This window comes from Pelobates fuscus, chromosome 2 (assembly GCF_036172605.1).
Source record: "Pelobates fuscus isolate aPelFus1 chromosome 2, aPelFus1.pri, whole genome shotgun sequence".
Classification (NCBI taxonomy): domain Eukaryota; kingdom Metazoa; phylum Chordata; class Amphibia; order Anura; family Pelobatidae; genus Pelobates; species Pelobates fuscus.
This window is the reverse complement of record NC_086318.1, coordinates 155,076,877-155,097,000: the sequence shown is the minus strand read 5'-3', so window position 1 is coordinate 155,097,000 and position 20,124 is coordinate 155,076,877. Positions and strand designations below refer to the sequence as shown.

The 20,124-nt window shown below is 38.2% G+C and overlaps 1 protein-coding gene across 6 annotated transcripts in view; it reads left to right on the top strand.

Moving 5' to 3' along the window:
- Positions 1-20,124, top strand: part of LRCH3 (leucine rich repeats and calponin homology domain containing 3) — a 99,312-nt gene that overhangs the window by 61,138 nt on the left and 18,050 nt on the right. For 3 of the 6 annotated variants that reach the window (XM_063442863.1, XM_063442864.1, XM_063442861.1), the window contains exons 5-14: positions 5,324-5,460; positions 6,324-6,433; positions 9,772-9,865; positions 10,761-10,881; positions 10,999-11,138; positions 12,447-12,517; positions 12,655-12,729; positions 13,293-13,344; positions 14,239-14,358; positions 16,868-16,912. In XM_063442863.1, the coding sequence (XP_063298933.1) occupies positions 5,324-5,460; positions 6,324-6,433; positions 9,772-9,865; positions 10,761-10,881; positions 10,999-11,138; positions 12,447-12,517; positions 12,655-12,729; positions 13,293-13,344; positions 14,239-14,358; positions 16,868-16,912 (965 nt within the window). The remainder of the gene's footprint in view (positions 1-5,323; positions 5,461-6,323; positions 6,434-9,771; positions 9,866-10,760; positions 10,882-10,998; positions 11,139-12,446; positions 12,518-12,654; positions 12,730-13,292; positions 13,345-14,238; positions 14,359-16,867; positions 16,913-20,124) is intronic. The other 3 variants (XM_063442862.1, XM_063442859.1, XM_063442860.1) reach the window with 2 other exon arrangements.

The window sequence follows — 20,124 nt, the reverse complement described above, 5'->3', positions numbered from 1 at the left end:
AATAAACGTGGGATCCTGAGCGGAAGAGTGAAAATTAACATAAATTACAAAAAGGTGAACCGCCAGGAAACGCCAAAGTCTGCACTCAACACGCGTTTCACCCGGCAGCCGTTACCGGGATCATCAAAAGTGCTAGTACCCACATGGTGGAAACGTGTATCGGTGGATAAATATGTCTGCTTTTCTCTATCTGCAGAGCTGTCTGCTGTCTTTGCCTTTCTTCCTTGCAGAAAGCCGTTTGATGTCTGTGCCTTTCTCTGTCTCTGCAGAGTTGTGTGCACCTTTCTTTCTCCGCAGAGCTGTCTGCTCCTTTGTCTCAGGGTTTTTTTGATTAATTAAATGGTCACTCCAGACCCCTAAACATCTGTAGCTTGCTGAAAGGCTTTATTTATGAAGAATTTGTTCTCTTTTTTTTTTTTTTTTTTTAGAAATCGACACTTTTATAAATTAACTTGGTTACACCCCTTGGCTTTCAAGCAGACAAATGGTAATGCAGAGTGTGAGGATGTCCAGCGTCAGTAAGCGGACCAAAAGTCCAGTTACATTCCGAAAGCGCCTCTAGTGTCTGGTAGACAGCCACTATAGTCTCTTAGTTTTAGTTTCTCTGTTTTACATTGCAGCACCAAGTGCAATAGGGACACTGTACCCTATTGCACTTGGGGTCCCAGGGTCCCTTTCATTGAGCTGAAGTTGTCTGGGTGCCTATAGTGTCCCTTTAAGGCTTCCATTTGCAGTCTCATAATTTCCATTCTAAATTTAACTCTGGGCTCCATTTCTTTTAAGGCTGTCCTAAGTTTGCTAATAATTGTGTTATGAATAAACAGAATGGATTGGCAGAAATTGTAAACAGGGCATTTTTTATTAATATAGGCCATTTTTTGTTTCCTGTCAAAGAACCTTGTGTAAAAATGTATGCAGTAATACTTTGTCATGCTGTATTTAATTTCTTGTAATGTGAACCAGAATAGTGAGGTAGTTTTTCTTTGACCTGCTGCCAGAGATAGGGAAGTTCCCTTATCCAAGGAGTTGCCACACTCCCCTTGCTGCTACTATCAGAACTTTGCAAGAGCACATTGAGAGGTTTACTGTGTGCAATGCTTGAAATATGCTGGCACTGGATGAACTCTGGTATGAAATACTGTATTTCATCTGTGACTCATTAATCTTTCCTGTCAGTTTAACACATTCATTGGAAATAAAAAATAAATATATATATAATTTTCTCATTCTGAAACATGGATTATTTAAACCTTATCATACTGGCATTAAAAGCGAAGTGTCCAAGAAAACACCCTTTGTGAGCTTCCATAAATTCCTTTTCCCAATATGAGCTTGTTGCCTGTTCATATGGTAAGTAAAACATTCCAAATGCTGTCCACATTTTTGCTTTGATTTTTAACGGAAAACATGAAGTGGACAAAATAAATGAAACTTCTAAGAATGTTAATGTCAAGGACCTAACTAGGATTAGGGCCACACTTTGCTTTCTCGTAAAGGTGTTTAGATTTTGTGATTGGCGATGCTGTGGTAGGGGTTTAACTGTATCGTGGGGATCATAAAAACACTCGTCATATTCATATACTGTTGAACTGTCCTCATCATCCCGTAACATCAGGCACCGTGTTTGCAACATGTAGGAGGTAAAACGGCCTTATATTCTGTGGCTATTATGATCATGAAGAGCAATCTTCATCTGTTGATGCTCTCTAGATTACTGCAGTTACTATATTGGATTGTTTACCTGCTTTGACAATCTGTTTGCATTCTGTTCTTTTGAAAACCCAAAGTGCTAATTATTAGACTTCATTTTTGCCGCTAATTCAATCAACTAGATGTGAATCCGCTTTTCCGTTGGATTTGATATTAAGATTATTTTTTTCAAATTATTATTAGCCGTTTCCATTACTCCCCCAGGTTTGATGTTTATATTTTTACCCTCACGTCTCAAAATACATTTATTGTTAAAGTAACACTCTACTGTCCAGGTTTTTTTTAATTGCTGTTTAGTTGCTATACCCCAATGAATACATGCTTAAATTATCCGTGCATGTCTTCATTTGGGGGTAAATCTTAAAAGAGCTTGCAAAGCTGCAGATCTTAACATCATTGAGAAATTTCTGAATTGAACATGTGCACGTGTGCATATCTGGTCTGAGCTCTGGAGGAGCTGGTCTGAAGTCTGTGTGGAAGGAGGCAAGCACGCTCAAGTAGAGCTAACGGAAGGAGACTTCAGACCTCCCTGCCTGATTTTGCATAGAAATCAGCACTTTAATAAACTTGGCTTATACTAGGATACCTCTCACCCATAAAGCACTTCAACAAGCTAAAGTGCTTTTGGGTATGGAGATGTTCTTTGAAAACGGATTTTTAAAACCCCTCAGAATTTCAAGTGAAATCAAGCAAAAAGATAGCTGTTACAGAAGGGTCAAGATAAAGTATATGCTTGAGCATATGTTGTCCAGATTGGCATGTTTCAATAGATTTTCAAAGACAAGACCCAAAATGTTTAAACAGCAGCTTGTGAACGGTTTTACTCGCTCATGTTGTTTCAAAGCTAAATAGAATGTTTTTCTTTTCTTTCCCATAATGCTTATTTGTAGATTTATTTTTTAAAAGTGCATAGTGTCTGCTTATAGTTCCTCTACCTCTAATGATGAGCACTTATATCTTGAATTATAGCTTTGAAATAAAATGTAATCTTTCCTCAGCCCTTGCATTTTATGTTTTCATAATACACTGGTTTTGGTTTAGATCAAGCAGGTCAAACTCAAAGGCTAACATGGGCCAAATAAACAAGGTTTAGGTTTATGTGGGCCACACAAAAAACCTTATATTTTCATATAACTGCTGACCCCAAACATACCATATATATATGGTATGTTTGAAACATGGTATCTATGAAACATGGGGGAGGGGGGTGGTTGCACTCACCTGAACATGCTTAAATGGGTTGCTGCTGGGGGCCATATTATACAATAAACAATACACAAGATCCAGCACACTCTCCTATCTACTAAACAGCAACTTATATGTTGACAGATTTTATTAATTTTTTTTCTCTCTAAAGGTGTGTTTGTTTTTTTTAAAACACAATCTAGGCAAAAAATAAGTTGCCTAGATTAGGTGTTTTTTAAAAAACCTTTAGAAAAAAACTTTATAAAAAAAATTAATAAAATCTGTCAACATTGAAGTTGCTGTTTAGTAGATAGGAGAGTGCGAGTGCGCTGGATCTTGTGCATTATTTATTGTGTGTGTGTGTGTGTATATATGTATAATAATTATTTTTTTTAATAATTAAAGCATATTTATTTATTTATTCCCTTTCAATCTTCATTAAAGACTCTAATGGAGTGTAAAAGAGCCTGGATGGAGCCTTATTGGGTTTGAAAGTAGTGGTGGTGACTGATAACCTCCCCCTCCCCTGGCACATTTACAATCTGCTGCCCTCCCATCCAATTTCTGCAAAACCCCAGCCCCCACGTGCAAAACTCCATTCCCTGTTTTACAAAAACAAATCCCCCTTCAATATCATCCAGACTCTCATTTTTTTCTTACCTTGTGCATCTGGTGTCCTGCGTCTATACCTCCATTGGCGCCGTCCGCAGCCTGTGGCACAAAACTCCTTGAAGGCGGAGCCTGTAGACGTCACATCAGGACGTAACGTTGTGCACCTCTGTGCCCTTCCGCCCGCCTCCATTCTCTCTTGGACCGCCTCCGCCCACCTCCATTCTCTCCTGGACCACCTCCGCCCGCCTCTGCCCGCCTCCATTCTCTCCTGGACCGCCTCCATTCTCTCCTGGACCGCCTCCATTCTCTCCTGGACCGCCTCCATTCTCTCTTGGACCGCCTCCATTCTCTCCTGGACCGCCTCCATTCTCTCCTGGACCGCCTCCATTCTCTCCTGGACCGCCTCCATTCTCTCCTGGACCGCCTCCATTCTCTCCTGGACCGCCTCCATTCTCTCCTGGACCGCCTCCATTCTCTCCTGGACCGCCTCCATTCTCTCCTGGACCGCCTCCATTCTCTCCTGGACCGCCTCCATTCTCTCCTGGACCGCCTCCATTCTCTCCTGGACCGCCTCCATTCTCTCCTGGACCGCCTCCATTCTCTCCTGGACCGCCTCCATTCTCTCCTGGACCGCCTCCATTCTCTCCTGGACCGCCTCCGCCCACCTCCATTCTCTCCTGGACCGCCTCCATTCTCTCCTGGACCGCCTCCGCCCGCCTCCATTCTCTCCTGGACCGCCTCCGCCCGCCTCCATTCTCTCCTGGACCGCCTCCATTCTCTCCTGGACCGCCTCCGCCCGCCTCCATTCTCTCCTGGACCGCCTCCATTCTCTCCTGGACCGCCTCCGCCCGCCTCCATTCTCTCCTGGACCGCCTCCGCCCGCCTCCATTCTCTCCTGGACCGCCTCCATTCTCTCCTGGACCGCCTCCGCCCGCCTCCATTTTCTCCTGGACCGCCTCCGCCCGCCTCCATTTTCTCCTGGACCGCCTCCGCCCGCCTCCATTTTCTCCTGGACCGCCTCCGCCCGCCTCCATTCTCTCCTGGACCGCCTCCATTCTCTCCTGGACCGCCTCCGCCCGCCAAGATTCGCTCCTGGGCCGTTTGCCAGCCTCTGACTGTCTCCGCCTGCTTTATTTCATATCTGCACGCCTCCAGGTGACTGGAGCAGTGAATATCTTTGCCGGGCCGCAAAGATATTCAGTGTGGGCCGCATGCGGTCCTTGAGTTTGACATCCATGAGTTAGATAAACTCTTTCGGAGGTGCCTCCTCCCCTCACACATAAAAAAACAAACAAAAAAAAACACTAAAGCTCACCTCCGTTCCAGTGCCAAGTCAAGTTCTTCCTACAGCTTGGTCGCCCTAGGGCTAGGCTGACATAATTTCCACTTGCCAAACACTGAGAGGAGAACAAGGAGAGGTGGAGGCTATGCCCCACTGACTATCTGGCGCCAATATGCTGTGCATGCTTGCTTCAGTTGCCAATTTTGTACAAAATAAACATTAGCCAGTCTGGAACTTTGTTCCGGCTAGCTAATGATGCTGCCAAAGGGTAGAGTAACTTCTGGCAGTCGAGGGGTTAAACCTCTGTATGTGCAGCGTTTCAAATTGAAATGCTGTACACACAGGCTCTAGTCTCCATTAGCACTTAACAAAATCAATGAAGAGGTAATGGAACTTGGAGTAACCCTTTACATTTTCCCCTTCTCTCAGGTGAACGTTATAGGTGGTCTATATATGAAGACCAAAAAATACAATTTGGTTGGTGCATAGATGGAAATGAAAATAATCTGTGTATTTCTTCTTTACTTTTCTTAGAACTCGCCGACCTGCCTCTGGTTCGTTTGGATTTCTCATGTAATAAAGTTACCTCTATCCCAGTATGTTACCGAAATTTGCGCCACCTGCAGAACATCACTCTTGATAACAACCCTCTACAGTCACCGCCGGCTCAGGTGAGGCATCCACATTTTCACATGACAAAAAACTTGTACATTCAGATCATTTTTACTTTTGTGTTTCTCTTAAAGAAGCAAGCTTGCTGAAAAAATTTGCTTTGTTTGGGATATAAAAAAAAAAGGCATTAAGTGGTTTTAAAGGCATACTATAGTAACCACTGCCAGGGAGGCCCTATACTTAAGTATGATTTATGCATGATGCTCAGATCACTGGCAACCTCTGCTTTTCTTAATAAGACGTTTCTGCTTTTACAAATAATCAATAGAAGTAACCTTGACTGGGCCAAATGTATTGATTTAATCTAGAAACTAGGGGGTAGTAATTAATGAAAGAGAGTCACCAAAAGCAACTTTGTTGCCTTTCTCAGCTGTTAACCTCCTCAAGCAGTGCTGTGCAGTTAGACAAGCAAAGCTTAAATGCCTTTGTTATGTAAATGCTTTAAATTTTATGGCTAGCAATTGTGTATTAAGAACAAGTTATCCTTGTTACAGCATATTGATTGACAACAAGCAAGGCACAAGAGTAGTAGTGTGTATATTTGCATTTTAGTTGTCATCCTCCGTAATCTGTCAAGAACTGAGCATTCTAGCTTGCTTTCAGGGTGGACTGAAAGTGTTTAATAGTTTGAATTGCTGAAAAAAATAAAATGAGTTGCTTATAAAGTGGGATTATGTCTTGAGTTACCGTATTTTATTACATTTAAGTATGTATGTGAGCTGTCTGCAAATTGTCAAACTTTACAATATAATATTGATCTTCAGGAATGTTTTTTTTTTTTTTTTTTTTATTACATGTGTACATATGATTATATACCATTCACATGGATTTCATCAATGTACCTTTTTTTTTTTCTAAACAGATTTGTATTAAGGGCAAAATCCACATATTCAAATATCTAAACATTGAAGCATGTAAGAGTGCACCAGACCTGCCTGATTATGAAAGAAGACCTCATGGCTTTAGCACGTGGTAAGGTTAACTATAGATAGTTATTAACTGGATACATTATTGATACTCACCCTGACATTTCCAAACATTAATTAACAACATTGTTTATGCACATTTATTCACATCACTGCAAAGATTAACTTGGCATCTTGTCTGTTGCAATGGAAACAGGCCGTAATGATAATGAGGGGGGGGGGACGGGACCTACTGTCCATCCCCTGGCCCCCACCCCTGGGCGGCGGGTGGGGGCCATAATGATAATGAGGGGGGAGCGACCTACTGTCCTCCCCCCAGGGGTGGGGACCATAATGATAATGAGGGGGGGGGCCCAACTGTTACGGTCCTGCTGATTGTTCTTGGGTTTCGGCTCCTGACCTGCATGCGGGCCATAAGATCCGCGATTTTCACGCCATCATTTCCTCTCAAGCCTGGTCCTGCCCGCCTGGTGGGCGTTCTTCAGGTGGGGGGGGTAATGTCACGTTTTCATCTGCTTATAAAAATGTGGTTAATGACATTTACTGTCCACATTCTGGTATCCTGACTCCTGGCTTTCCTTATCGCTGTGTCCCTTTCTGTGTTCCCTGACCTCGGCTAGTATTTTTGACTATTCTTTGTACGTTAAATCCGGCCATTCTAAGGACCGGTAATACGTTACTTATTTGTCGTCCGTGCTATACAGTTCTACGTGCTGGACCAAACAGTAATCCTGACAGATTTTTACTATATTTATGGAGGCATGAGGGGCCCAGGGGGGTAGATGGTGGTTTTAACACTATTGGGTCAGGAATACATGTTTGTGTTCCTGACCCTATAGTTATCCTTTAAGGACCAAGGATGTATCCGGTACATGCAACAAAAAAAAACGGTCCTTTCAGCAGCTCTAATGGTATTGCAGCGATGCCTCGATATTGAGACATCGTTGCAATACCCCCTTCATACAGGGGTCGAGGCACTCGGTAAATGTCAAAATGAAAAAAAATATATATATATTTTTTTTTTTAAATTAACCCTCTACCCTCCCTCTCCTTCCCCATGTACTTACCGATCGCCGCTGTTCCCCGCCGACGATTGGTCTTCTTCGTAGGGGGGATTATCTGGGCTGAGCCCAGTGAGTCCCCTCTCTGCAATTTAGAACCCCTAGGGACCATGTGACTGATCTGAAAGAGCGGTCACATGGCCCCCATAGGTGTCCACAGTGCTGCCAGCAGGGTGCCCCTGCTGGTGAAAAAGTAAAGATAAAAGGTAATAAATGTAAAAAAAAAAATACATAAAGTTGTGTTTGTGTGTGTGTGTGTATATATATATATATATATATATATATATATATATCTTTTATATATAACGTCATAGTAAGTGTATTTTTTGTTAATTAATATAAAAATACACTTAGAGTAAAATTACATATGTGTGTGTTTATATATATATATATATATATATATATATATATATATATATGTATATATAATTTTATATATTGTGTGTATATAAAATAAATGAAAAATAAACTGTAAAAATAATTTTAGAAAAATTAATTAATATATATATAATTTATATCAAAATACACTTAGAATGAAATTATATATATATATATATATATATATATATACACAAAAATACCTTGCACTCAAGCTCAAATTGTGTTTAAAGTCCGTAACAGACTATTACTTGCCGGGTGCTCGTTTTTAAGGGTGGAAAATGTAAACAGCGGTCTGGAACTGCACTCTCGGTCCTTTTAAATTGAAAAATTTCTTTATTGCATCAAATATATTTGATGCAATAAAGAAATTTTTCAATTTAAAAGGACCGAGAGTGCAGTTCCAGACCGCTGTGTATATATATATATATATATATATATATATATATATATATATATATATATATATATATATCTCTTCCACTGGTACCCTGCACACACACTTCCAAGTATAGAAAATTGCCGGGTTCAATATAGCCATAGCCAAAATATTACAGAGATTAATGGAAATAAGGCTTGCACTCACGGTCTTTTAAGGATAAAATGTTTCTTCTTTATTCCAAAATAGTTAAAACATGTTAGTAGTCATCAACGTTTCAGCCATCGTCCGTGGCTTTCATCAGGATCGGTTCAGCACAAAAGTACATTAACACACATTTGCATTTAAATAGCTAAACAAACTGATATTGAAATCATTGAAAAACACTCACCACCTGTGTTACCGATCGCACGACGTCTCTCCCATTGTACTGCGCATGCGCGATGACGTCCGTACCCGGAAGTGACGTGATCCACTTCTTTTCTTATATGGTAGTGGCAGTAGATCCTCAACAGTGAGTATAGGACATTTGCAAACTTGCCCAGACTATGCTGATATTCTGAAAAGAAGTGGATTTAATATGTATAATGTATAAGTATTTTAATCGTCATGTTTGTCCACCATGTCATCGCCCGGGCGCTCTGTAGTATCATCTCGTTGCCAGGTAGCTTGTAAACATTTCGGGTTACCCTGGCAACGGATGAAGACGCGATCACGTCACTTCCGGGTACGGACGTCATCGCGCATGCGCAGTACAATGGGAGAGACGACGGGCGATCGGTAACACAGGTGGTGAGTGTTTTTCAATGATTTCAATATCAGTTTGTTTAGCTATTTAAATGCAAATGTGTGTAAATGTATTTTTGTGCTGAACTGATCCTGATGAAAGCCACGGACGATGGCTGAAACGTTGATGACTACTAACATGTTTTAACTATTTTGGAATAAAGAAGAAACATTTCATCCTTAAAAGACCGTGAGTGCAAGCCTTATTTCCATTAATCAATCAATCTCTCTCTCTCTCTCTCTCTCTCTCTCTCTCTCTCTCTATATCTATATCTATATCTATATCTATATCTATATCTATATCTATATCTATATCTATATCTATATCTATATCTATATCTATATCTATAATCCCCCCTGCCATAAGCCTTGCCACTTAATGCCGTGCAGATGCCTCAGTGAAGGGTGATTGGGAAGTAACTTAAAAGCTCTCAGGGACCTTAAATGTGGCAAGAGAGTTACCGGGCATGACAGCTGATTCTGCTAAATCGGGAATAACAGGACCTGCAGGCACATGGGAAGAACAGACTTCCAATTTCTCCAGTCTATCACTAATAGTTCCAATGGAAGACCTCAATGAGGTCATCATAGCATGAAGAGCCAGCATCTCAGACCCCCTAGGCCCTTTCCCTGCATCAGAGTTGTCGGTGTTGGTATTTAGTAGTCTGAACAACTCTGCTTTCCTGGCAGTAGCTGGGAAAGGAAGATATTGTATGTTACAAGAATATATTGTATGTTAATAATTTTTGATCTCTGAGCTCCCACTAATTGTTTTTGTAGTCATGATGACACCTATCCTTTACGAACCTACGGTGCTCTTGACTCTGGTTTTAATAGTGTTGACAGTGGAGACAAGCGGTGGTCAGGGAATGAGGTAAGCACACACTTTCTGTAAATTATTCCTAGTTGACAGCAAGCTCAGCATTTACTAGGCGAACTTGTGCAGCTACTGTGGCTTGTATTAATAACCTTTCATTAGCATTTGTATAGGGCAGTTTGGGCACACTAAATCTACTTGATTTTATTATATTTTATGAGACTATTTGTTTTCATTGCTAGCTGAAAACATTTGCAACTTTAATCGCAGTAACCATAAGCACACATCATTTTATCAATCTACAATTTGTTGTAGTCCGGTCACTCTACCTGGTAAGATGCAAAATTAAAAGTTGTAAACATTGGTTTGGGACTTTAATTCGATAATCTGTGCTGTGAAATTTCCAATAAGGATCAGTTGCTTTTTTTCTATTCATATGTTCTTTTGCAAACACATTTTGCAAGAAAAATAAAAATTTGAAGAAAATGGCTCATAGGAGAAATTAAGTCATATCACTGTCACTTCACAGCCGATTTTTCTAATTCACCTGTTACTTCTTATGGAGTATTGTAATTTTTTTTTTAAAGTCTCTTTGTTTTCTTTAAAAAAAAAAAAAAAAAAAAATTGGGTTAAAAGATGTTATTCACAAATAAAATCTAATCTTCCCTTTTGCCATCACAGTTAACTCTTCTTTCTTAAATTATCTCACTTACATAGCAAGCTGTTTTATTTCAAGAAAGGGAAGTAGATAAATATATTAAAAAACATTTTTTTTTTGTAATTCAGTCGCAGTTCTGTTAGCTTGCCCGTTGCAAGATATTTGGCTGTAGTTTCTTTTAAATGTTATGCAAAACTATTATGTATTTAAATTTTTTTTTTTTTTAAATCTCTTGATATGACATTGTGCTAACTTGCCTTATCTACAAATTGGGCTCTCCTTTACTCCTTGAAGCCAACAGATGAGTTTACAGACCTTCCTCTTCGCCCTTCTGATGCTCATAAAGATCTACGTTTGCGGAAAGACCCCCAACCACCGGAGCACAAAGGCAACGTATTTATTCCTAATGGGGGAGGCAAGTGATTGCTTTTGCAATTTAAGTGTTGTTAATATTGACTTATTTGTTGTGCATGTAAATAATTCCATAAGAGTATCAAAATGCCTGTATACTGATAGTTTATCTCATTCACAGTGGAGCATGATTTGGATCAGATTGATTACATAGACAGTTATGCTACTGAGGAGGAAGAGGAAGACGCAAGGCTATCTAGAGGAAACAGTCTAAGTTCACAGTTCATGGCATACATAGAGGAGCGCCGAGTATCGCAGGGGGTGAGATGCCTGTTGGAAGATCATTTTTATTTTATGTATTTGGCCACTAAATGACTAAACATTTACAAGCAGAGTTGTTGAGGCCTACGTCATAAAATCTCATATGTATATTAGATCATCTTATTGAAATTCATATAGATAATGTACCTTTCCACTGCTGGAATATAGAAATGTTAGTTGTTTTTAGACAGAGTTAAATAAATTACTTTGTTGTATACCCCTCGTCAAACCTTAATAGCAGAAAACCAATTTAGGGAGGATGATTTTTCTGTGCTGGCTGGTTTATTTTCTAGAGAAACGTAATAATGGACAGCGCTGTGCTCTGAAATATCAAGACAAACATATCTCATGTATGAAACCTAGGTGTCTAGTTTCTAAATTTGGAGTCCTGTCCCTTTTACTTTCCATGTATGTAATTGTTGTGCAATGTAGAATGATTTCTGGCATTTAATAGAATGTTTTATAATATTGTAAGGTTGTTACAGGATTCTATATGTTTGCCTTTATATTGTCAAATGTACTGAAAAACTGACTGATAAAGAAAGGCACTAAAGTCACCTGAACAACTGCAGCTTAATGTAGTTGTTGTGGTGAGTATAATAGCTCCCTTCAGGCATTTTCATGTAAACACTGCCTTTTCAGATCAGTAACCACTGCCTTTTCAGAGCAGTAACCACTGCCTTTAAGTAGCCCTGCCGTTCAGCGTCCCCACGCTGAATTTTCCTCATAGAGATGCATTGATTCAATGCATCTCTATGAGGAAGTCCTGATTGGTCAGATGGTGGGTTTATCACTTTGGGGTCAGAAATACAAGATTGTGTTCCTGATCCTATAGTGATCCTTTAAGGCTTTTTACAGTAAAGTCTTTTCAGAGAAAATGCAGTGTTTACATCAGTCTAGGGACACCTCCAGTGGCCACTCCTCAGATGGCTACTAGAGGTGCTTCCTATGGCTATGCAGCACTGGCATTCAGTGTCTCCACCCTCTGCATGGATACTCTTACATTTCCTCATAGAGATGCATTGATTCAATGCATCTCTATGAGGAGATGCTGATTGGCGAGTGTGGTGTTTGGCTCTGCCCCTGATCTGCCTACTTGGCTTACATCATCAGAATTTACAATCTCAGCCAATCCAATGCTTTCCTATGGGAAAGGATTGTGCTTTGCCGAGATCATTACTTCTGATAATGTCAGCCAAGGAGGTTGACAAGAGGCAGAGCCAGCATCAGACTGAAATAAAGGTAAAATAGCATGTGATAATCGGTTTTTATTTCAGTCTTTTAACGCTTATTTTTTTTTATTTGTAGGTGTCTCCTTCAAAACAAACTCCAACTAGAGGATATCACAAATCTGACGAAAGGCAGAGGCATTTAAGCAGGTAAAAAAAAAAAAAACACCCCAAAAAAACACATCTAAATGTGCTCCTTTCAAAGTGGTACCATGATTTCACCTTATCTGTGTATACTTCTTGAGTCTTACGTGACGTATATTTTGATATGACTATATCTGTCACAGAGACCCTGAAGAATTAAGAAGGCCAGAGTCACTAAGTTTACCACACAGCAAAGATAGACAACCTTCACCATGCAGGTAAAGTGAAAAGTATAAATTTGAGGCTGAGTGTAATGAAAGTAAGTGGCAGATTAATAAAAACTGAGGCCAAGTCTAGCAGTAGGTTTTCATTTTAGTTCAGAAAGTCAGGAATTGTTTAACCCCTTAAGGACCAAACTTCTGGAATAAAAGGGAATCATGACATGTCACACATGTCATGTGTCCTTAAGGGGTTAATCTCATGATGCCGCAGTCATACTTCTTTCCTCGATATATATGTAGTTGAAATGAGTAGCTAGCAAACACTTTGCAGGTACTTAAACTGTAATAATTGTAATGTATCTGTGATCTTTTCAGTCAATAAAAGTTATTGTTCATAATGACCTTACTGAACGATTTAAAAGAAGAGGTTATGACATGATAAAGTGCGTTATTTGTGGAGCTACAGGATAAGTCCATTCATTCTGTGTTTATATCATAAACAATTATAAGCATATTGTTTATTTACTCTGAATGTCTAACCTACTTATTGAATCATTAATAACTTGGAGCAGGTTTTATTTAGAGTATTTGTCTTTTTCATTGTTGTGCTTTTCTTTTAGGAATGTGCTGAATTCTAATCACCTAATCTCTATGGCAAACAGCCCTAACCAGGTAATATAAAAAAAAGATTAATTGGCAAACCTGTTCCTCGCTTGAGTCCGAATGATGTGTCCTCACTCCTTTAGAATTAAACTTTGCTTAACCAAGCTTCCATTGCTCGTTGGTAACCTTTAATGACATGTTACATCACCAAAGACAACTAGAAGTAATGCTTATGCTTAATTCCATTCTTAATTTATGGATAAATTGACCAAACAAAAGAAAGTGAGATCCTAGATATTGGTAAAAGTATTAGACTTTTAAAATAAATAAATACATTAAAAAAAAAATGGAGATGTTTGTCGTTCCATTGCACAATTTGCAAATTTTTATTTAACCATTTACTCTACAAGGGCAATTCTGCAGCATTATTTCTGGTGTTTAAACCAAATCAGACTGTCACTGCAGACTGCTATGATGCTTTAATTGGACTTCTTCCTGGCACTCTAATGCAGGATACTGGGTAGATCATTCAGATACAAACACCCCCCCCCCCCCCCCCCCCCCCCCTGGAATGCACTGGAAGGCATGTGTACTTACCTGAAGCTGTCCCTTACAACCCCCAACATATTCTTTCTGATATCTGACTTCAGCACTGAGGAGGATCCTGCCTGACAATGAATGAGATGTCAGAATCTCACAGCCATAACTTGTGATGGCTGCTGGCATTGGACAAAAGTTGAGATCTGCCTTTTTTCAACCTCAGGCTTTACCATAAGACAGAGTAGTCACTACTTTGTCTTGTGTTATCTTTGGATTGCATTGGAATTTTTGTGAAATTTCAACGCAGCTAGTTTACGGTTTTATTCAGGCTCAAGGCCCTACACGTACCTTAACAGCATTATGCTAATAAGGCAAGATTTCATAAAGGCTGTATAACTCAGTTACTTCTCCCTGGTGCCACAGACAGATGCAGACCGTAGAAAAGAAATTATCGAAAATACGAGAAAGCAGGCCCAGATAGCAGCTCAAAGGTATGAAGAGGAGAGAAAGAAGGACAGCCTCATGCAAGCAGGTGTTCCGAGGGTAAGTTGTATAAAATCTGTCATGCTGATTGTTGAAATATGGTTGTCTGTTTTGTTCACCAACATATCCAAGTTTTATAAAAATAATGATTCTGATTCTTCCACCTAAACTGTAACTATAAAATAGTTAGACAGTGGTATAGCATACTCAGCAGAAAAACACAAATAAAAGTAAATTGAATATCTCATATAATAAATGCAACAGACTAAATAATAAAGTCCAATAATGGTCTGTGCAAGTCCCTTTATTCTGGGTGTTTTCTTTGATAGTGTCACTCTATGACCGAAATAGATATAAAAATACAAAGAAAAAGGTAAATTAGTAGCTTTCTGCTTCAATTCAAAAAAGCAATCCGTATATGTTTAAAAATAAACTCACTTTCTCAAAGTCAGCTCAGAGCGAAGTGTCAATATTTAAAAGGTTCAAAATAAATTTAAATTTAAATTAAAACAAATTCCAGATATCTTTGAATAAGTAATACTGAGGCTTCGTTATTATATGCCTACAAATCAATTCAGAAAGTGCATACTGGGTGCAGACCTTATACTGTTCTCGGCGTCCCAAATTCAGCAGTTCAGATGTTGGTTTTGCTGGTTACAATAAAGGTGAATGCTCCCCAGGCGCTGGCTTTCTATGATGAGAGTTGAGTCCTTCCATATATATATTATAAAAATCTTTTCATATATTTTTCATAAAGTATGAATTGCTCTCCATGACTTTGTTGCACTTTCCATGTACAACCCAAATTTCAGAGTACAGTTTTTAGGAGCCTTGCTGTGTTCTTTTAAAACCCACTTTGCATTTGTAAAGTACACTATAAATACATTTTGATATTTTTTTTCAGCATGTACTCTACAGTAAAATAAAAACTAATGTTTTCTAACATCTTGAAATGTGACTTAATATCTTAATTTATATTTTACTTATGTTATTGCATAATTAGTAAAATTACATAATTGACAGACCTGTCCTATACCAAGTTTTTCAAAATTTGTTTAGTTTAATGTATCAATCTTCTTTGATTTTAAAGTAAAGAACAGATAATCAATTAGATATAAAAATAAATAGGTGGATACTACTACCAAACTACTATCCAATTAAAATAAAATATTAATTGTAGCTCTTTGTTGGAACTACATTTAAAGATCATGTATAGATGGTACTTGGTTCCTTCTGAGCTACATAAAAGATATGAAGCATATTCACCTCTATGTTGGAGATGTAATAAAGAGACTGGTATGATACTCTTATATATGGTATAGTTGTGGTATATTAAAAGATATTAAAGTCCGTATATCCCCCCCTGATCTCAGTTCTAATTCCGGACACTATCTTACTCACACCTTCCCTTTTCGTCTTTTATCTAAATTTCCCCATAATGGAGAAAAAATATAAATATTTAATTACCCATATTCTCTATGCACTTAAGATATCTATAGCTCGTAATTGGAAATCCAACCAACCTCCCTTATGGCAAGAAATAATTAATCAACTAGATTATCAATATACAATGGAAAGTAATGGTATAGTTTCCTCTCGAAAATTTATCTCTTACCGAGATTCATGGAATCCCTGGCTTATCTATAAAAATAAGGAAAATGTACTCTAGAACAAAAAAACCTTTGATATTTACTCCCCCATACTCAACATTGGGCCCTGGATACTGCAGTATTTGTATCTGTTTTTGTATTTGCCAGAAAACTGTGATGATACTGTGCTGATACTCTCTTGTCTTTCATGCACTTAATAACACAATTTATCAAATTCACGCATTTAAATTTATCACGTGTTTACTGTTGGCAATGTCATTATTAAAAACAAAGAGAATAAATAAATAATTCTGTGTTAAAAAAAATTGTAATAAACCCAAATGTTAAAATTTTGATACAAAACCAGGATACACCACTGCTTCTGATGGTGTAAGAAACTCTACTCATTGGTGTTCTATACGATTTCTCTAAAGAACAGATAATCGTCTATCTTCCTTTGTGGATTGCCATTTTTTTTTTTCCTCGCCAACAGGGTAGCATTATTCGTCTTCTTCTTTATGCAATACAATACTGTAGAAATAATGCTTTAGAGAGTATAGTAAGTGTTCCAACACAGATTTTAAACGGAGGGTTTGTAAGTAATTGAAGCTGGGGCACCAACAGGAATTATCAACTGTTCACTATCTAATTGGTATATCTATTACTACATTACAGCTGTAATGTGTTAATCTGTTATTTGTTACCCAGGAGCTTCTTTTGTGCCGATTTAGCTGGAAACCATTTGCCTCCAGAATAGCATTTTTTATGTTTATTGAAATCCCTTCTATGGTACCTAGACTGGTTCCTGAGACTTTGCTAGTCTTGTTTTATTGTCTAGACCTACCCTGTTTGAGTCTGTCTTAGCTAGTTTTTTTTACAGGCATGTTCCAACAATGCCATCACGGATCTTTTGCGGTGTACAGTAGGGTTTTAATCTTTTTTGTTTCTGTTCAAGTGACCAATATGTTTTGCTTTTTCAGCAGAATGTTGTGAGCCCTCAGAAACCAAGTCCACTGAGCAATGAGGTAAGTAAAATATGGCAGTTTGTTTTATTAGAATGTGACAAGACAACCACTAGAAATCTAACAGTGTGTATTTATGTAAACCTCTTGCTCACTTGGAGCAGGCTATATATCTCATTAGCACTTGGCATAACTTAAAAGAGCAGGTTGGGCACTTCAGAAGAATGCTGGGATGGCACTTTGTGGATCATTATATTAGTACAACAATAATCTAAAGTGCTTGAACGCTCTGCTTTTCTGGATTTATGCTTTAACTAATTTTCTTTTGTTATTCACTTTGTTATTATTGCTGTACAGTAGCATGCCACCATGGTTACACCATAATGAATGTTAGGGATTTGTATAGCAATTTTTTTTTTTTTTTTTTTAAAGAACATTTCTTAAAGGAAATTATTCAACAATATCATATTTTAGTTAGCACATATTAAAATGATGTATTTAATTGTTAAAAAAAATAATAATAGTATTTTAATTTCAACGAACACCTCCACTAGCATGTCCGCATATGATACTAACATTGTTTTGACCACTTATTTATGAGTATTGTCTAATAGTACATTTGAAATGCTTTAAACTATACTAATAGGTTGTTTGATGAAAACACAGAAAATCCAATTGGTGATGGTGCATGTTCCTACTTGCTGATAACTGGTATCAGGAGAAAATATTATTTTTAGTGTCTTCCTACATCCAGATAATTGAATGAGCCTGCCATATTTATCACATCTTTTCCAAAGGCAATAGACTATGAGTTACACTTACCTAGTCCGCATTCAATAAAGTTTTGATATAGTCATAAGTGTGTACTGCTGCCCAACAGGTGTTTATCTATTAAACAATGATGACAAACCTCATAAAGGTAATCAGCAATAATGATTTGGGGATTCAACTGACAAACACTTTACTGAACTGGTGCAAAAAAATGCACATTTTTTTCAGTCGGTGAAAGAGTTCACCTTCTGTTGCTTGACTATAGCATAGCTCATTGAGCAAAGCATGTTGTGCCCTCACCTACTCATGTTTTAAAGCTCTTATAAGCCTGAATTTCAAGTCACCTGATTGATGGCTTTGGGATCCTCATTTACCTAAACTTACTTTACAGCCTTAGAGAGACTGTATTATGTTACTATGGTGATCATTCAAAGGGGGTGAAGCAATATAATAGTGTTGTTCGCCACCCGTCAACTGCCTTGATTTCTTTAATACGCAATGATTTATGATTCCTATATTTGCAGGAAAAAATCCTTTAAACTGTCTGTCTGTTTACAGGCTTTGTTTTTAAATTATAATTTTTCTCTCTATCTCTCTTTGTTTCTTTTTTTGTTAGAAGAAGTAGGGACTGCTTTTTTAATGAGTGTTATATTTAGCATCGGGCAGTACTTCAAGCTCAAGTAAAAGAGTGCATGAATGACCTTTTTGCTGTGACTAGATCTGGGGACAAAGTGATATGTTGATGTAGCATTACCATTAAGTATGTCGATTAGTTTGACAACAAATTGATTCATCTGACAAAGAACCCATACAATTCATTTATAGACGAAACGATCAGTTTAAAAATGAATCAAAAGGTGTTCTATGCCAAGCGAATCAATGGATGCACATGCCTAATTTCCACTTTTGCTCTTCTCTATTTTATAAACTGACACTTTCTGTTTGTTTTTTTGTTTTTTTTCAGTTTTCATAGGACATTGCCATTTTTGTGTTCTCATCCTCATTTTACTGCTTGTTTTATTTTTGCCTTGTTTGTGTGTGTGTGTGTGTTTCTGACATTGCTCCATCTCTCCCTGCTTTCATCCCAGTGTCCCCTCCCATCCAGACGCTCCCAGCACACAGATGATAGTGCCTTGTTAGTGGTAAGAACTGTGCATGGAATAATCTACCACAATCCAGTGTGTAAATTCAGCATGGCTCAATCTTACATGGAATTATTGGGACCCAAATGCATGGGGAAGCATATAAACCATGTATTTACACTTGGTGCTATACCAAGAAGTGACTAAGTGCATTTGTCTTCTGCATAGCTGTAGTTAAAATTACAAGTATAACTGCTTACCGATTTGAGATGAATGCTATATAGATCTAAAATATGTTCATTAATCCCATAATTGGCTACTTTATGTGAATAATCTCACTTTTATCTGGTGCTCCTTAATACAATTATTGAATAATCTGCCACATTACAGTTAGTTGGATTGCAATTTACATATACATCATTAAGAATGGTAGCTAGAATTGGCATGCTTACCACAGAGTTAACTACGGGTTGCTTAGAATATTGATGTAATTTCCCACTAATGATTGGTGAACAGATAATATGGCCTTGTACAACACGAATCTTGGTGCTTGTCTTAGCTGGTGATTTACTGTAACCTTTGCAATGTTAAAAGGCCCCTCATAGTATGTATGGTAGTCATTTATGATTTCTTGATCAGTGACATAAAACTGCACTATAACACTTAGACTCAGCCCTAAGTCTAAGCAAGTCGGGCGGAAGAGAAATACAGAGACAAAGTAGTTCATACTTTGTCTCTGTATATCTCTTGCTGGGTTGGAATTTCAGTGAGATACCAACACAGTCATAATGAGTATTTCATAATGGATTTTATCTTTATGAAATACTATTCTAAAAAGGGGGAGGTGGGGTGTGCAGTATTTAAATGCGTCTGATTAACTTGATAGAGTACTATTCAACTCAATCAGGACCAAACGACTGCTTGTATGGCTTTGGCTTGCACTCCATGTTGCTAGTACTTCCAGCATTAATAAATTCCTTGATCTATACATAGATTGGTCTGCATGCCTTAGCTGTGGGAGCTGTAGTTCACACTCTCTAATATGCTGGCTGATGAATCCTCACCAACCGGTTTGGCTTTTGTTTTTTGTCATTCTATCCCAAGCAGGGACAGAATGAGAACAATCTGAACCCAGGACAAACATGGGCTCTGTGCCCCCTTCATGGAAACTTGATGAGAAAGGTTTCTCTTGTCAGTTCTCCACAATGCCATGTTTGCATATAGTGTACCCCATGTGTATGCATGTTTGAGTCTGTCTTGTCAGGATGAATATAGGTGCCATTTTGTGTTTTTGCATATAATCACTGTAAATGCTTGTGTGAATTTGCTGGTAATACTAGTATGCTTGTGTATATGAACATAGTTTCCCAATGGGATGTATATGGGTATCGTGTCAGGGTTTTTATAGGCTTGTATTTGTGT